Raw genomic sequence first — 17,811 nt, forward strand, 5'->3', positions numbered from 1 at the left:
AAGTAGTGTTTAGGCCTTTAATCCAATATGACATTTTAAATTTCGCATACATATGCGAAATTTAATATTTTAGATTTTCTTAATGGTATACGAATTTAATAATTTAAATATTAACTCTACCCCTATAGCTAACTGGAAGGGTATACAAACTTTGGCTTTTCGAAGTTAATTAATTTTTTGTTTATGTTAAGATCAGGAAAATGCTAGATGCGTCGTGAATCTTTGATTAAGGCGTTAAAAAAAAAACTTAATCTATTTAAATTCTTTGAATTAAATTAAATATGAAACATCTATGCATTTTTTTGGTAATTGTCATTAAGGAGTAATTGATAAGTACTTTCTCTGTATAATTTCTAAATAGTTTCCCAATTTTTAGATTAAATAATCAAATCAGGCAATACTACGATATATAGATACTTTTGTAAATTTTTTTTACTGGAATGATATTAAATATTTATATGAATTTCTACAAATAATGTTTAAAACTTAACTTACAATGACGTAGTGTTTAGGCTTTTAATCCAATATGACTTTTTTAATTTCGCAGTTTTAGCTCAAAACTATTTATATATTTTTGGTTCAAAATTTAAAAAAAATATGTATAAAATATATTTTGTTTCGGTGTTCTTTTTAAGCGATAAAAAAATATTTTTCTTAAAAATTTCTAGAATTTTCCAGATGTATTTCAGGAAATCTTTCTGTAAAATGATTAAGAAATGTTAAAATATCACTACTCATATTCTTATAATTTCTTATTTTTTAAGATTTATCGCCATTCTTGGATTATTTTTTTTAGAAATATAAAGTTTTGCTTATATAAAATATTAAAATACAGACATTTTTTAAAAAGAATTACTTCTCCACTCTTATATCTCTTAAAATAATATGAAAAATCTTGTTTGTTCTTCGTCCCCCGAAAATAATTTCTTATTTTCCCCAAACAATTTCTTACAAACAGAAAACTGCATTAAAAAATTAAATATTCCAACCTTGTCGGAAAGTACGCCCCCGAAAAACCCCAAAATTAACGGTAAATTTCCAGAGCCAGCTGGAAGCATAACGGTCAATCCGTGGAACGTACACGTCAGTGTTGGCTTGCTCAAGAAGTACGCATATTTGCATCAGACAAACACAAATTTCACCTTCTGCAGCCGCCAAACAAAAACAACAACAAAAATTAAACGAAGTACCATGCTCTTCAAAATTGGTCAATGAAAATGTTTGGGTAAACAAACGCAACGGAAAAGAGCTTTTGCGAGAGCGAGCGCTCTCACCAGCTCTCTCTGTCCCTCTCCCATTCGAACTTTCCAGTGGGCGGCACCGCCAATGGGAGCGATTGCATCCACTGACGTGGTCGACACGTCAGTCGTCGACAGCATAAATAGCCGCCGCTGGGGAGAGCGAGAATCATTTTCAAAACAAACGTACAAAGGAATAACACAGCACAGCACAAGAGAAACGCAACGCGATTTTTAAATTCGTTCCAAAAATCCATACATATATATTCCAATAAGAAACGCTGTGACCGGAAAAGAAATAAATAACTAAAACTTAAAATTAAATTAAATCCAAGCCAAAAAGACAACAAAGACTATATTACTCGATTAGAGATAGCAACCAAGTGACAATTAACTAAATAAGTGAATTTTTTTTAATAGTTTTAATTAGAAAATGTAAGTATACAAATCAAATGAATTACAACTTTATATTGTGTGTTGTGTTGAATGAGACTTAAAGTTATAGGAGAACCTAAGACTTGTCTTAGTATTAGTGGCAAACAGACACCAGTGTTTTTTTTTTTAAAGTTTCATTAATAACAAATGATTTGTTATCTTTGGGTGTTATTTGAAAAGCGGTTACTTTGGTTAGTGTTGCTTTCCAACACTGGGCACAACGACTGACGTGTCTCTTTTCGACCACAGAGTTGCATGCGTGTGTGTGTGAGCGGCCGACTGTCGCTGTGTGCGTGAGTAGAAAGCGCCGGCAAAAAAGTCGGAAAGTTTGGTCTGTCATTCCGTTTTGAAGCGTCGAGAAAGCACATTAGTCGAGAAAACTCAGAAAAATCTGTCAGCCGCAAAGCGATAAGTGTAAGTGTAATAAACTCAAAAAGAACAGCAGTAATTAACTGGAAAGCGCACTCGCCGACGGCACAGATAGAACATTATATTCGTGAGTAGTCAGAAGGAGAGAGGGAGCTGGACACAGACAGAACGTGGGCGCAGGAGGGCCAAGGGTCATCCTCACACATACACTGCATTTTTACAGTCGCCATGTTGGCAGAAATCTAAAACTAATGAAAAGAACGTTTTGCACGTGGGTAAAACAATAAATAGAAGCGTGCGAACTGGCAAATTAGAGGCAATCGGCAACTGTGTGACGTGGTGGCCGTGCATAATTTTGAATACCGGTGACGCATAAATTAGCGTAGCATAACGTTTATAACAAAGCGAATGCGGAGTGAATGAACTCGCGTTTCCGCCACCTCCCCCTCTCCTTCGTATAGTTGCTATGTGTTCTTGCCATTTCTTTATTATTTGTTATATTGTAAATTTGCAGTTAATTCAGTCGAATTCAGTTTTTTTTTATTGCAAAGCGCTTGCGCATGCTGCTTCCTCTTCTCGAGTGTGCCGGTGTATGTGTGTGTCTGTGTGGGAGCGTGTGTTCAATCAGCTTGGTACACGTCATTTATATAGCAGATTTAAGCTCTTGGCTAAAAGTACACGTCAGTGGTAACAGAAAAAGATTACAAGCAGATAAACCTTGATATCGCTGGAGTTAGTGTGTGGGCCTAAGTGTGTGTGTGTGTGTGAGAGAGGGACAGAGTGTGCCATAAACAGCTGTGCAAATTCCTTCAACCGATTCTTTTTATATTGGAACTTTCTCCAAGTGGCAGCGTATGTGTGAAGAAGAAGCAGAAGCAGAACAAGAATTTCTTGACAAGGCAGAACACAAAAAACGAACAAAAAAAACCCGTTTCTTTGCTCTCCTATGCCGGCTACTCTCTCCCTCTCTCTCTCTCTCTCTTTCTCTCTGTGTTCCATCTCTGCCAAGAAAGAACCAGAAAAAATGTTACACGTATACAAAATTCAATGCTCTCTCTCTCTCGGCTGCGGCTCGCAGCAGCGGTAGAATTTTGGATGAACACTTGCCGGGCAGTTGGCCAGTGGAGTTGACTTTTGTTGTTAAAAGATCTTGAGCCGAGAAGGTGGGCCCCTTGGATTAAAAGTTGAAGGTGAAGACCAAAGTGTGCTTGGTTGCCAAAGTGGCACAGCTAACGGTACCTGTTGATAGTTGACCAACGTCAGCAGTTGCTCTCCAAGAACGTGTGGCTGTGTGCGTGTGTGTGGAAGTGTGGCAGAGAGTGAACCGTGTGTGTTGACGTGTACAAAAGCCAAGCTTAGACCTTAATTCCATTTTGAAATCTTTTATATTAATAATTGTCTTTAATTGTAATTTCAGTTTTTTTTGAGACATCTTCAAGATGAGGTTATGCATATTACTGGCTGTCGTGGCCTTTGTAGGCCTCTCGCTGGGCGAGGAGAAGAAGGAGAAGGACAAGGAGCTGGGCACAGTGATTGGCATCGATCTGGGCACCACATACTCTTGGTACGTATAGATCCTGGCACCGAGAAGCACCATATGACCTGGCAGGGACATTAGGATCATAGTCCTTAAAATTGTATTCAAGTGAATGAAGTTTCAAACTGTTACACGTATGCAAATGATTCGTAGTGTTCCCATCAGTGTTCAAATCAAGTTCAAGTTTAACTTGATTAATTAATTAATTAATTTTGAATATTATGCAAGTTTTAATTGATTTTATCAAAGATTTATTTCTTATTTTGGGTTTCAACGATTCCCTCGACTCACAAGTATTACAAAATCTTCTAAAACGTGTTGAATTTAAGCTGAACTATCCATAAATCCTTTGTTAAACTATTCTTAAAAGGATTTATATTATTTTTCAAGGTCTAATGGAGTTTCCACTTCAATTTAAACAACCAATATGCATTACTAATTTAATATTACCTTTTCTTCAATTTCTCCACTTGCAGCGTTGGCGTTTACAAGAACGGACGCGTTGAGATCATTGCCAACGATCAGGGCAACCGTATCACACCTTCCTACGTGGCCTTCACCGCTGACGGTGAGCGTCTCATTGGAGATGCCGCCAAGAATCAGCTTACCACCAATCCCGAGAACACAGTCTTCGATGCCAAGCGTCTGATTGGCCGCGAATGGTCCGACACGAATGTGCAGCACGACATCAAGTTCTTCCCCTTCAAGGTTATCGAGAAGAACTCGAAGCCCCATATCAGCGTGGACACGTCCCAGGGCGCCAAGGTCTTTGCTCCTGAGGAGATCTCCGCTATGGTTCTTGGCAAGATGAAGGAGACCGCTGAGGCCTATCTGGGCAAGAAGGTTACCCATGCTGTCGTCACTGTGCCAGCCTACTTCAACGATGCCCAGCGTCAGGCGACCAAGGATGCCGGTGTCATTGCTGGTCTCCATGTGATGCGCATCATCAACGAACCCACTGCTGCGGCTATTGCCTACGGTCTGGACAAGAAGGAGGGCGAGAAGAATGTGCTAGTGTTCGATCTTGGCGGCGGTACCTTCGATGTCTCCCTGCTGACCATCGATAACGGTGTGTTCGAGGTGGTGGCCACCAACGGTGATACCCATTTGGGTGGTGAGGACTTCGATCAGCGTGTGATGGATCACTTCATTAAGCTGTACAAGAAGAAGAAGGGCAAGGATATCCGCAAGGACAACCGTGCTGTCCAGAAGCTGCGTCGCGAGGTTGAGAAGGCTAAGCGTGCTCTGTCCGGTTCCCATCAGGTGCGCATCGAAATCGAGTCGTTCTTCGAGGGTGATGACTTCTCCGAGACCCTGACCCGTGCCAAGTTCGAGGAGCTGAACCTCGATCTCTTCCGTTCGACCCTGAAGCCAGTGCAGAAGGTGCTTGAGGATGCTGACATGAACAAGAAGGATGTGCACGAGATTGTGCTGGTTGGTGGCTCTACCCGTATCCCCAAGGTGCAGCAGCTGGTCAAGGACTTCTTTGGCGGCAAGGAACCCTCCCGAGGCATCAATCCCGATGAGGCTGTCGCTTACGGTGCTGCCGTCCAGGCTGGCGTACTCTCTGGCGAACAAGACACCGACGCTATTGTTCTCCTCGACGTTAACCCACTGACCATGGGCATTGAGACCGTCGGCGGTGTGATGACCAAGCTGATTCCCCGTAACACTGTCATTCCTACAAAGAAGTCGCAGGTGTTCTCCACCGCTTCCGATAACCAGCACACCGTGACGATTCAGGTGTACGAGGGCGAACGTCCCATGACCAAGGACAACCATCTGCTGGGCAAATTCGATCTGACTGGCATCCCACCAGCACCCCGCGGCATTCCCCAGATCGAGGTATCGTTCGAGATCGACGCCAACGGCATCCTGCAGGTCAGTGCCGAGGACAAGGGCACCGGCAACAAGGAGAAGATTGTGATTACCAACGACCAGAACCGTCTGACGCCCGAGGACATTGATCGCATGATCCGGGATGCCGAGAAGTTCGCCGATGAGGACAAGAAGCTGAAGGAGCGCGTTGAGTCGCGCAACGAGCTGGAGTCGTACGCCTACAGCCTGAAGAACCAAATTGGCGACAAGGACAAGCTGGGAGCCAAGCTCAGCGACGACGAGAAGACCAAGCTGGAGTCTGCCATCGATGAGTCGATCAAGTGGCTGGAGCAGAATCCCGATGCCGATCCCGAGGAGTACAAGAAGCAGAAGAAGGACCTCGAAGCGATCGTCCAGCCGGTGATTGCTAAGCTCTACCAAGGCACCGGCGGTGCTCCGCCACCAGAGGGCGGTGCCTCTGAGGACGATCTCAAGGACGAGCTGTAAGAAGAAGCCCATCTCTCTGCCCCCACAGAATCCATTGAAGAGATCCAGATAGTGTTGGAATTAATTCAGACTGATTAAACAATTATAAACTTAATTGCAACAGCAGCCACAACAGAAACAACAACAAAAAGCAGCAACAATAACAACCTAGCAGCAAAAAAGGATAATACTATACACAAACACAGAGACACACATCCTCAACAAAAAGAAAGAAACAAACAAAACAAAATCCTTTTTTTTACGAAATTTTTTTTTCTACGATTTAATTGAAAATTTTTTTCCTTTTCTCTCTGTGCAAATCACTCGCATTCCGCCCCCCACATCCCACTCCCGTTAGCTGCCTAATTATGTAAAACTGTAAATTTTTTTATATACATAAACACACACACACATGCGACTGTAATTTGTAAACTGCAATCTGCAATCCCCCCAGAGGGAGGAGAGATAGCTAGAGAAAGCGAAGCAGAGAGGAGAAGAGGAGTCCCAAATCAATAGGTTTAGCCTAACGGATATGTAAACACAAGCACACCCACACAGACAAATGTTATATGTATAAGCGTGTGAGAGCGAGCGTGTAGCTGCGGGGCGTGCGGAGAATTATAAATAATAACTGAATATGAGAATGCAAGAACTGCAGGAGTGCAGATAAGGAGGAAAAGAGATAGACCACAAAAATACACAAAAAAACAAAAACTACTTAAGCAGCGACAGCAACAACATCAGCAAACGGCGGCTTAATAAAAGGATCCTTCGATTTTACGAAGGATTTTCTAATTTATTTAATAATAAAATAAACAAACAAAAAAAAATTGAAAAAAGCTATGTTTTGGTTCTTTAAGGGAACGATGAAAAGGCAGTTGTGGGAAAAATATATCTCAAAAGTCAATGAAGATCTTGCCCTGGAAGCCTTTCTATTACCGATTTAAGTTCCATTTCTATTTATGCGGCTTTAATTGGCCCAGAAGAAATCATTTTGAATAATACCATATTTCAAGAAAGTATACAATGATAACGAGATTATAGAATTACTTATCAGTTGTTTTCTTTAAATATTGTTTTTAAATTATAAAGCTTGAAATTTTAATTCCTCAAATGATATTGCTCCACATGAATTATCGCAGCAGATAAAATAAAATATATAAAGATATAATTCAGTTGAGAGATAAGAAAAAGAAATATGCCACAATATTAAATTACATTGTTGCCAATTATTTTATTTCATTTATTTTTTACCAGATAAGAATAATCAAAAAAGTTAAATTACCTACCGTATTTTTTAATTTTTTTTTTTAAATATAATATATAGAGATACTTCATTCCCAAATTAAATTTGAAACATTTTAGCTTCGGTTTTATCGTTTTGTTTTTTTTTTTTTTTATTGTTTTCACAATTTTCTTCTCTTCGTCTCGAAATTCATCATCATTTCCTTGCGCATCGTCATCATCAACCTTTTAGCTCTGTTTGCTATATAATTCCTGCGATAACGGTATTATCTTCACACGCCAACTGCTTTCTCAGTTTTTAATCTTAATTATTCTTAAATACATTAAAAAAATACATAAAATATTTTGTTGGTTTTTGTTGTTGTTGGTTTCAGTTTTTTCTGTTTTGTTTTCTTCTGTACTAAATATTCCATCAGTCCTGCCCATATCTTCTATTTCAAGATCCTGAAAACTCACAAAATCGACTGGAATTTCCGATTTTTTAATTTTTCAAAAGGACTCGAATTTCGAAATGGAGAACAGGACTGCCGTGTATGTATGTGTGTACAATATATAAATAAGCTAACGGTATATTGTTTATATGTTATGTATGTATATGTATTTCTATATAAGTTATGCACTCTCAGATTTCGAAAAATTTTTTGAACCATTCGAATTTCGAATTTCCGGCTCACACTGTTTTTCTTCTTCCCTTTTTGTTCTTTTTTATTTTGCTGTGTTGTTGATTTTGTGTTTTGTTGTTGGTTTTCTGTTTTCGATAATTTCAAAAATTATTGAATTCGTAACTCTTTTGAAGAAGAAGCGGGAGACAAGTATAGGTAGTTACGGGATGGGGACATGGATTCAAATTTGAATTCGGTTAGACAAGAAAAAGAAGGTGGGTTTCCGGCCACTTGACTAAATATTTTAAAGACTATAATTCTAGACTCTGGTTATAGCCGTTTTTTTTTTTTGTTTCACTTACTAAATAAAATGCAAAGAATTGAGTTTTAATGCTCTTGATCTTGAACCTAGCCGAGATAAGCTTTCAAAAAGCCAATGGCAGCGTATCCTTTTCAAATTTTCTGTATTTTTACCGATTCAAATCAGTGTTTAAATCATTTAATGAATACTATTTTAACAACAACTAAAAAATTTTTAATATCTGCTAGAAATACAAATTTAAGAAGGCAGCTCCTTCGATTTACAATCAAGGTGGCAGCACCAATACATTGCCTAGGGATGGGCAGCTTTCGATTACAAGTCCGATTATTAAAGAACACAAAATTTGAAAAAGACCTGGCCTAGAAAGGCTTTTGGGAAGTAAACCCCATTATTATACTTTTTTGTATAAAAAAACAGGAGCTGACTGTACTTGGGTGAGATGTGTTTGTGTGTGTGTGTCGTCTGTATCATCTTATTATTCGGCTTTCGATCCAGCGTTGTTGATTTTGATGTTGGTCCTTTCCTGGCTATTTTGGGCTTTTGTTTTTCGTTAGCATATTAATTTTTGCTCGGCATCCACAATTCTCCTCAGTGTATGGCCTGAATGTGTGTGTGTATATGTGAGTGTCTGTGTATCAGCTGCTGGGGCTGCACTGCTTGGCTGCACTGCTTGGCTGCACTGCTTGCGCTTAGAGGCGCTTTGGAATCGTATCGACGGCATTATTCTCAGGCTCTTCGTCCTTTGGGGGCTGACCACGTTGCTGCACGGATCAGCGAATCGGCAAATCATTATCATGGATCATGATTGTACAAGAAGTATATATAATATATAATACACACGTGACACAAAACGGAAGAGAGGAGGAGAGAAAGTAGAAAAAAGAAAGCGGAAGAGAAAGAAGAAACACACACATCAATATCAATCAATCAATCAATTGTAGGAATGTGAATGTGTGCTCCCATTATTTAATTTCAATTAAACTTGACGAAATTTTCCACAAGAAAACAGAATACATTTAATTTTTCTATTAAATTCCGTCAAATTAATTTGAAATTAAATCCTGGAACTGGTGGGTGTGGTTTTTTTCTTTTCCTTTTTTGTTAAAGGATATTGATCTGATTCAACGAAAACAAGAAAGCAAATTAACTTCGGGTAGCCGAAGTTTGTATACCCTCGCAGGGACCGAATCTAAAATCACTGATTTTAAATCAGTCATAAATAAGTCAAAAATGTATTAATTTCAATTTGGAAAACAGTACTAGCTTTTATGAGGTTAACAAACCTGCATATTTAATTTTAATATTAAAAAAATTAAAAATGTTGATTTTTTGATAGTTTATAATTTTTATATTATTTATGAAAATTAAAAAAAAATTCTTGCAAACATATCTAAATTGATTTGGATTTTAATGCTGATCAAGAATATATATGATTTATAGGGTCGGAAATGTTTCCTCTAGAAATTGCAAGCTTCTGTCTAAAATTATAATATCCTGCAAGGGTATAAAAACGCTCGGGGAATAAATAAAATTGATGAAATAGAGATGAATAAATCAGGTGAGAGATCCGGTTAAGTCGGAAGTGATATGATGATATGGATGTCCTTTTTCCAGTCTCGCATAAAGCTTGAAGTCTGAGTAAACTTCTCTATGTGTGTCTAGTGTCTCTGCGTTTGCCAATATCTGTATCTTAAGTCCTGGGATTAATCAGTATTCATTGCCTCTGAATCGGTCCTCACGATATTTTATATAAAATACAACAAAAAGAGGCATTCAATTTACAATTTAAGTGAAATGTAATTCTAATTTGTAGTCTTATCTATAATCTTTATTTTCAGCAAGGACTCCTTAGTGTAAGTGAGTGAAGCCAGTGATTATCGTGTCTCCGTGTGAACATGAAAATGCAAGCAGTGCCAGGAGTGTGAGAATTGCTCATTTTCTTGAAGGCGAAGGATCCTTTTTACATATTTTCTTAAAGCTTTAAAATCAATTAAACAATAGTAAATAAAAACCAATAAGTTCTCTAAATTATATAATTAAACATTTATTTTTACGTCCTTCAAGAAAATGCAGAGTGTCTGTACATGAGTTGTGAGCAGTGTGCGTGTTTTAGGCCCAGTTATAAGTTAATAATAAAAGTAAACCAATAATGTACAAGATTTAGCATATATATTTTTTTGTAATTGTTTATTATGGATTTCGTTTCACATTCGCAGCCAAGCGGGGATAGGAATATATATAAAAATGTGGGGAATATAAAATAAATTAAGGGCCAGGCGGGGTACTGCAGCAGGCAGCTTTGGTCACCGCCAGGTATATGTAGTAGCAAGTGCATCGTCGTTGTGAGTTTATTCGGGATGATGGATCAAGAGATTTATATCCTGTAATTCTCTAAACTCTTTCGTTAAAATCTGTTGAACCACAAGTTATAAATAGTATCCCTCTTTCTTACACAAAACTAGTCCCCATAACAATTCTTACAAAAATATATTTGAACTCTGCTGTGGTAACACTTAGAAAATATCTGAAAAATTGCAAAACTAAATCTCCTCGGTGTGAAAAAAATTTAAAATCATATTTCGATTCCCTTACAAAGAGTAGATCAGGAATTTAAATATTACGAACAACTTTTAGCAATCAAAACTGTCTCATTACTCGGCCTCGGCCTCAGGATCGGGACGACTTAGGATCTCCTGACAGAGTGCAATATAGTCCTGGATTTGGTGCAAAGCATATTATGTATACAGCATATAAGAAAAAGTGAATTAGAAGTAAAAAAAAAACAGGTTTACATAGAACATGGAACACAGAGGAGCTTGCGGAAATGATCGGAAGCGGAATACACCATCATGTACAACAAATGCAGTCACATTTAACTTAGTATGTCCTAAACACGTTAATTTTATTGTTCCAATTTTTTTTTTAACATAAAGCTATCTATGTTGATATCCTGGGTTCAAAATTGCATCCTTAATATTCTTCACTTTATCTTTCCGTTTCGCTAAAATCTAGATTTATTTTAAATTGAATCTGGGGACATAAACCTTTATCATTTCGACTACAGCTGTAATAGGATAGGATCGGTGTTCTATAATGACATTTAATGTTGGGTTTTTTGGACTCTAATTGAAAATGATACACTGCGTTTTTTATTAAATATCAGTTTCGTTTTTATTTTAGTTATTGTTATTATTACTCTTTGTTCTCCATTATTTTTATTTCTCGTTTCGTTTTATTATCTCATTTCTTATTTTATTTTTTCGTTTTTTTTCTCATTATTTATGTATTAATTGTAAACAGTTTTCTGCACACTCTCAGATTAACTTATCAACGGTCCTCGGCCTTTTCTATCGATCTCTATATAGATTTCCATATATATATATATATATTTATACTTTATTTCTAATTTTCTTAAAAAACTTTCTTTACTTCTCGTTTTATTGTTTGTGTTTTTTGTTTATAAATGTTTTTTTTTTCTTTGCGTTCACCTAATTACGCAAATCTTCGTAGTGATCTTAACAAACAAAAAATAATAAAAAAAATGGTTAAAACAAATTAAATCAATTCGTTTTCTTGGCAGAAGAAATGCAATTCTACAATTCTATTACAATTCTCTTAAAATTAGTAATCAAGAAAAAGAAAGAAGTATTTATAAAAAAAACCCAAAAAGGATTCGGAAATTCTTTAGAATCGATTGGGAATTGGACCCTTTAAAAACTAAGCTACACCGATTAATGCCGCTACAATTTGGAATCGAACTCCGGAACACAACAAAGCCACAGCTATGTATTTGTAACATCAATTTTTTTTGTATACTGAACACACACAAAAATCTGCAAGATATATATATATATATATAATTAAATGCTGGCGCTCTTGGCTTCGTTAATTTATTTCGTTTCGTTTCCATGCTTTTTGATTGATTGTTGAACACTGTCTCACACGGAAATGATTATTGCTTCTGCGAATTGTAAGGCAACACTTGCCGTTTGTGTTTACTCTCATCTTTATTTACTCGGTTACAGTGTGTGTACATAAGTGGGGAAAAAGGATAGCATCTTGCTTTATTGCTTTCCTTTCTCCCTCCCCCCAAAATTTAATCCCATTTCATATATGTATGCTTCTTACTGCATGCTCATGAATTTAACTGTGTCTGGCTGTGTGTGTGTGTGTGTGTGTGTGGGTGTGTGTGGGTGCAGGTTTGGGTTTGGGTGTGCAAGTGTGCTTGTGCATTTTGGGCTTCGTTCGTCTCGCGTAGCTTGAAGCTGATGATGATGCCTGTGTATGGTATCGCCTTCACTTCACTTAAGCTTCTCATCTTTTCATCTTGTTGTTCTTCTTCTCCTTGTCGGGTCTTCAATCGCTTTCTCCAGATCTGATCTTCTGTGAGATGTTTCTCTGTGTGGGTGTGTGCTGTGGGCATCGGGTGGGTGTGGTGGGGTGTATGGGAATTGATTGAATGATTATGTGGACTGTATGTGGATGTTGTTAACGGGTTCTCCTGGCATCGGTACATTTCGGTTTGTTCATCATGTGGATCTTGGCTATCTGCTTAAACGCCTTCTGCTTGCTCTGTTGTGTTCATAGACCTTGGGTTTTGCTGGTATGGGGATTTATACAGGATTTGTTTCATTATTAGCGCTATCGTTTTACATATATGTAAATGCTGATGATCGTTATTTGCTTTTATTTGTTATTATTTGGAAGTACTACGTTGCTTATATCGTTGTTTTCTCTACGTTTAATTACTTTCTCCTCCTACCTTCTGCTACCACTCATTTGCTCTCTCTCTTTCTCTCTATATATCTTATTCTTGCGCGCACACACACACAGTCCCTCTTTTCTGTTCTCCTTGTCTCTGTCTAATTCGAATCTCTTTTGTTTGTTTTTGCATTTTATTTCTTTTTTTTTTTTTTGGTCAAGTGTTGCACTGCCAGTGTAGTACAATTTCACAAACAAACAAAACAAAAACATATAGACATCAAAGGCGACAAACGAGCGAATATATAAGGTGTTTAAACACAAGAAATCGGTTAATTGACTAAAGCAAATAATATATATTATATATACGAGTGTGAGTGTGTGTGTTTGTTGTATATATGGGTTAGTGTTCGCCACTAATATTAAAAGCTAACATAATTATCGAATGTCTGCTCACACAATTTATATATAATTGCTTTATATATATATATATCTTAAAAGAATTGCAAGTGTACAATATATATATAAAAAAAAAAACAAAAAAGTATTAAAATCGCATTTCCAGATGAGCTAATTATGAATGTTTGTTGTGTGTGTGTGTACGTGTTGTGTTTGTGTAACTCAAGAAGGATCTTCTTCATCTCACTTTCTTTCTGTAATACATTTTCTACAATTCGTCACATTTTTCGTCTTCTCTTCTTTACTATGAGCTTTCTCTTATCATTCTTTTTTGCTTTTGTGTATAATATAAACGCAGTTTGGTTTTGTTTTTTGTTTCTTTTTTTTTAGTTTTTATATTTGTAAAAATGATTCTTTGCTCCTGGCGCTCAAAAACCTCAATACAGTTGTCTCTCTCTCCGTCTCTTTCTCTGCTCTTCTCTTCTCTCTGTCTCTCAGTGTGGTTGTGGTTGTTGTTGTGTTGCTGTTGTTGGTTGTGTGTTGTTGCTGTCTATTGGTCTTGCCGTTGTAAACTATATCCGTATTTTACGTTTTTTTTTTTCAATAAATTTGTTTTTTTTTTTTTAAGTATTTGTTTGTGCATGAAAATGTAATGGATTGTTTGTTTGTTTGTTTGTTGTTGTGTTCGTGCGTATGTGTGTTGTAGTTTTGTTGTTGGTGTGTGTGTGTGTTTATTTTTTTAATTGAATTAGTTTTTCTACACACAATGTCATGAAATCGATCATAAAGGATCGAATAGGATATAATAGTTATTCGTGTTTTGGTTTTGAGACGGGCAGAGACACGATTTTGGATTCATATCATTATCGTTTTCAGGTTCAGGTTGAGGTTGAGGTGGTTGTCGATCGGATTTATATGGATGTTTCGATTTGATATTTTGGTTTGTGGTGGTTTTTTTTTTTGTATGTGTGGGGAGAGAAAACAAATAAAAAAAAGATATAATATATATATATATTATGCTTGGTTGAATGATATTAGGTGGCGATTGATTTTTTTAGTCATTATATAGAAAAAAAATAGTACAGAAACAGAAACAGAAAAAAAAGGATGAGAGAAAGTGAGTGGTAGTAGTGATGGAATGGGTTAGGGTTTCGGAGAGGGTCGTCAAGTTAATAAATAAATAAAAAGAGGGTCAGAAAAGACAATAAACTAGTTATTAATAGGTTTTAAATTTACCGCTCGCAGTGGCATTTTGAAATTGGCTGCTGCCTGCAGCTGAATTTGATAAGCTAAGCTGTGTATTTTAAAGCCATACAGCCTGTTAGTTATCCATGGTCGGAGTTGTTGTCGTACATAAAAAAGATACACAAGAAGAATATATAAGTATATGTGAATCTTGTTGTGAATGCTATTCAGGACTTACCTTGGAACAAACTGATTAGTAGGACGCTTGGGACGATACTCGGGATGCACCATAAAGAGCATGTGTGGAAATCCAGTGCCAAAATAGGCCCCATCGGTGTGATGGTGGCGCGACGATTTTGGTGTATACACATCAATGCACTTGGGGCAATAAGTCTTCACCATTGCCTCGCCGGGGATGTCCGACAGACCTGCAAGAAAATCAATCAATCAGAGGTAAGTCATTGTATTACAAAGAATATATAAGCGATTAACCAAAATCAAAATAAACTAGACTGAGGTGTCGGTTTCAAATTCGATGTAACTGTGCCAGAAGTTCGGATTTCTACCTGGTTTTCTAGAAATATGAAAAAGTCGCTGTTCTAACATTTTATAAATATTTTGATAAGGGGAGAACGTGCTCCAACATATCTAATTTCTCATAAGCTCCCACAATTCAGGGCAATAAATGCAATTAAACTTGCTTCACTGTTGCTCATATACAAATAATTAAAGCTCTGATTCAGTCACAATAATACTTATGTATTGTTGTGCGTCTTGTAATTTTCTTGGGAAATAAACGAATTCAAATCGAAGCCAACGACTTTCTAGTTCTGACTGTAATTCAATTCGATCATATGGCAGACCTTTGTTTGATTATAAAGGAAGGAGATTCGCGTGATAGGATCAATGGGATCAATTAATGTGGTTTATATACGAACCCAAGGGCAACATGGGCTGACTTTCGCAGTAGACACGTGGGCAGTGCCCAAAATCGCCAGTTTGATATTTCTCGATCATTTGAGCGATGCCGCGATTTGTTAGTATATATCTAGCGTGTATGAGGCCATAGAGCATCTCGGCGGCCTGCTCCGTCATATCGGACTGCAAAGGATTGTCCTCAAGCTCGTCCTCTGTGCGAAAATAGAGAAGAAATTATATTAATTTAAGATTTAAGGTGGCCTTCAGTGGCATATTCAAAACTTACCCGGTTCCAGATCCAAGATCATGTCCAAAGCCTGACGATAGTTGGGCACCTGCTCATTTAAACCAGTTAAATTAAATTTATCTTGAATGTAGTCCTCGTCCACCTGTAAAATGGAAATACAAGAATTTTAGCAATTGGTTCGCAGTATGGTAAATCAAAGGATATAAACTAGGAACTAATTAACCATTGTAGATGGCTTATAAATAAAAATAATATGTACTAGAGAAATTGCTCTGCTCTGCCTACGGATTGAGAATAGTTTTCAGTTAGAAACTAGCAGAAAAACCCCTTTATGAGAAGGCTTAAAATATAATTAGTGCTTAAATGGCTTGTAATTCACCGTATTTGAATGGAATTTCCTTAAATTTGATAACAATGCTTAAGACTTTCTTTTCAAACCTGTTAAGGTGTAAGGTTTTTAAGGTTTTTAATCACATTTTTGGAATTCCTAAACCCAAAATCTGTAGCTAAACAAGCTTTCTTGGATTACCAATGCAGAAATTAACGGTGTCCTAGGTGACTAGGATCTGTCAAGGATTAAGCTGTCAGAGGACAAAGCTGGAATCTTGAAAGTTGGAAAACCAAAACAGTTCTTTATGGCGAGAAGTGTGACCATTTGGGCAAAAATTAAATTTGAATGTTGCCAATTTTTGTTTTTTAATCGGATGTAGTTTCTTATTGTTGTAATAATACTGTCTTTGGCTGTGTGTGTGTACAGTTGGCCACACAATTGCCCCACCTTGCGGCACACACGCACACAAACACATAGATGGGCGCGCAGCAGCTCAGGGCTGCACTTTGCAATTGTTGCACTTTTGCAGCACGAATGGCGCGCGCTTAGATAACAAATATAGATATTTGTGAATTGGCAAAAGGGGGACCAAAGCGGGACCAAGACACTAAAGCAAGGAAAAGCAATACTAAAAACAAAACTCACCTCGCAGAAGAACTCATTGCCACGAAGTCCACAGAACCACGTAACCCAGGAAACTTCTTCGGAGCTGCTCATTTTGCTGGAAAATCAAAGGATGAAATCGAAATGAATATTTCAGACGATACAGGCAGCTTAATATTCGGACAAATTGTCCTGCACGCATACACAGGCACACATATACGCTCACACACACACACATACAGCGGCACGCTCACGCATTCGCACACAGACACGCCAGCACACGCACTATTACATACATTAGGGGGATTATTTTGCGTAATTTGGCCTGGCGAGCGGAATTTATTGTCGAAATACCATGGAACGCAAACTTAACGAATGCAAACGAGTATCGAAACTTTTGCGTTGACGCGATTACTTTTGTTTCTTTGCTTTTTTGTTAGGTTGCTCCTCCTTTTGGCTCCGTTTTTTCGTTTCTTCTCCGCTTCTTGTTGCTTGCTCGCTATTCCGCCACACCACACACACTCCACACTATTTCACCGCTTGCAGTTCGCCGTTTGCTAGTTGCGCTTTTTATTTTTCACGACGAGCTAAATTTTTGTGAGTTTTATTTGTTTGCTTTTTCTGTGTTACTTGTTTCGGAGATCTGGAGAATGAATGTGGGGAAATGATGTTTTATACTCGTATTTTGACAAGCGCTCATACAAAATGTGCCGAGCAGTAGCAAGAAGAAGCAGCACCGTGTGGAAATTAAAAAAAAAAAGAGACACATATACAGGCCCACCATACACACGCACACACATGCACGGGGCCAGCACAGGGCCACACAACACAGACGCAAGCACACACACACGAGGAGGGAGTGCGTTTTTCGGTAGAATTGCCGTCGCGGCTGCGCTCCAAAGGCTTGCACTCACCTAAATTGTTATTAATTACGCGAATTGATTAGCGTTTGCAATGCAGCAGAACCGGTAAAGGCAAATATTGTAGCGAAGACGGGGTACCAGGTATGCAATCGCGCCTATCGATAAGCGCTGCCTGCGCTGGTGTGCGGCAAGGCATATCGCTCGCCGGCCATCCCTATATAAATATTGTTCGATATATCGCATGTAAGTTTTGCAACACTTTTCTAAGTCATGTTACCTTGATGGTTGTTTTTTTTTTTGTTCCGCCATTGTCAATGGCGTATTTTTGTTTTCCACATTTTACAACACTTAAAGCACGGTAGTCCGCTTAAAAGCAATGAGAGAGAGCGAGAGGCAAATAGTTGAAAGCCCTGTACAGAGACATAAAATTAAAAATACTAGAAAGGAAATACTAGGATGGCGTTAGGAGATTCTCGACGGCACACTTTTCGTATTTCTCGAGCGACTTGCAA

The 17,811-nt window shown here is 37.8% G+C and overlaps 2 protein-coding genes across 19 annotated transcripts; one reads left to right on the top strand and one right to left on the bottom strand.

The window, feature by feature from the left end:
* The first annotated feature begins 1,344 nt into the window (after window positions 1–1,344).
* Hsc70-3 (heat shock protein 70 cognate 3) lies at window positions 1,345–6,722 on the top strand. Of its 6 annotated transcripts, none has more exons than XM_020947216.2 (3): window positions 1,345–1,673; window positions 3,460–3,606; window positions 4,056–6,722. In XM_020947216.2, exons 2-3 carry the CDS (start codon window positions 3,482–3,484, stop codon window positions 5,902–5,904), a joined length of 1,974 nt encoding a protein of 657 aa, XP_020802875.1. In that variant the 5' UTR covers window positions 1,345–1,673; window positions 3,460–3,481; the 3' UTR covers window positions 5,905–6,722. The 6 variants fall into 6 exon arrangements, with proteins under 6 accessions (XP_020802875.1, XP_020802873.1, XP_086691807.1 ...); XM_020947214.2 differs by lacking the exon at window positions 1,345–1,673 and adding an exon at window positions 1,698–2,087; XM_086835681.1 differs by lacking the exon at window positions 1,345–1,673 and adding an exon at window positions 1,973–2,169.
* A 527-nt stretch (window positions 6,723–7,249) lies between these two features.
* Window positions 7,250–17,697, bottom strand: CkIIbeta (casein kinase II subunit beta). 13 transcript variants are annotated; one of them, XM_086835693.1, is made up of 8 exons: window positions 17,577–17,697; window positions 17,351–17,513; window positions 16,479–16,554; window positions 15,542–15,644; window positions 15,276–15,467; window positions 14,576–14,765; window positions 14,389–14,470; window positions 12,041–13,909 (listed from the first exon to the last, which is right to left on the bottom strand). In XM_086835693.1, exons 3-8 carry the CDS (start codon window positions 16,548–16,550, stop codon window positions 13,901–13,903), a joined length of 648 nt encoding a protein of 215 aa, XP_086691819.1. In that variant the 5' UTR covers window positions 16,551–16,554; window positions 17,351–17,513; window positions 17,577–17,697; the 3' UTR covers window positions 12,041–13,900. The 13 variants fall into 13 exon arrangements, with proteins under 13 accessions (XP_086691814.1, XP_020802880.1, XP_086691816.1 ...); XM_020947219.2 differs by having other exon boundaries at window positions 12,041–13,724; window positions 17,577–17,676; XM_086835688.1 differs by lacking the exons at window positions 12,041–13,909; window positions 17,577–17,697 and adding an exon at window positions 7,250–8,813 and having other exon boundaries at window positions 17,351–17,525.
* Window positions 17,698–17,811: the final 114 nt, after the last annotated feature.

The sequence above is a fragment of the Drosophila serrata genome, unplaced genomic scaffold, assembly GCF_035046125.1.
Source record: "Drosophila serrata isolate PLE 108 unplaced genomic scaffold, ASM3504612v1 contig_276, whole genome shotgun sequence".
NCBI classification, from domain to species: domain Eukaryota; kingdom Metazoa; phylum Arthropoda; class Insecta; order Diptera; family Drosophilidae; genus Drosophila; species Drosophila serrata.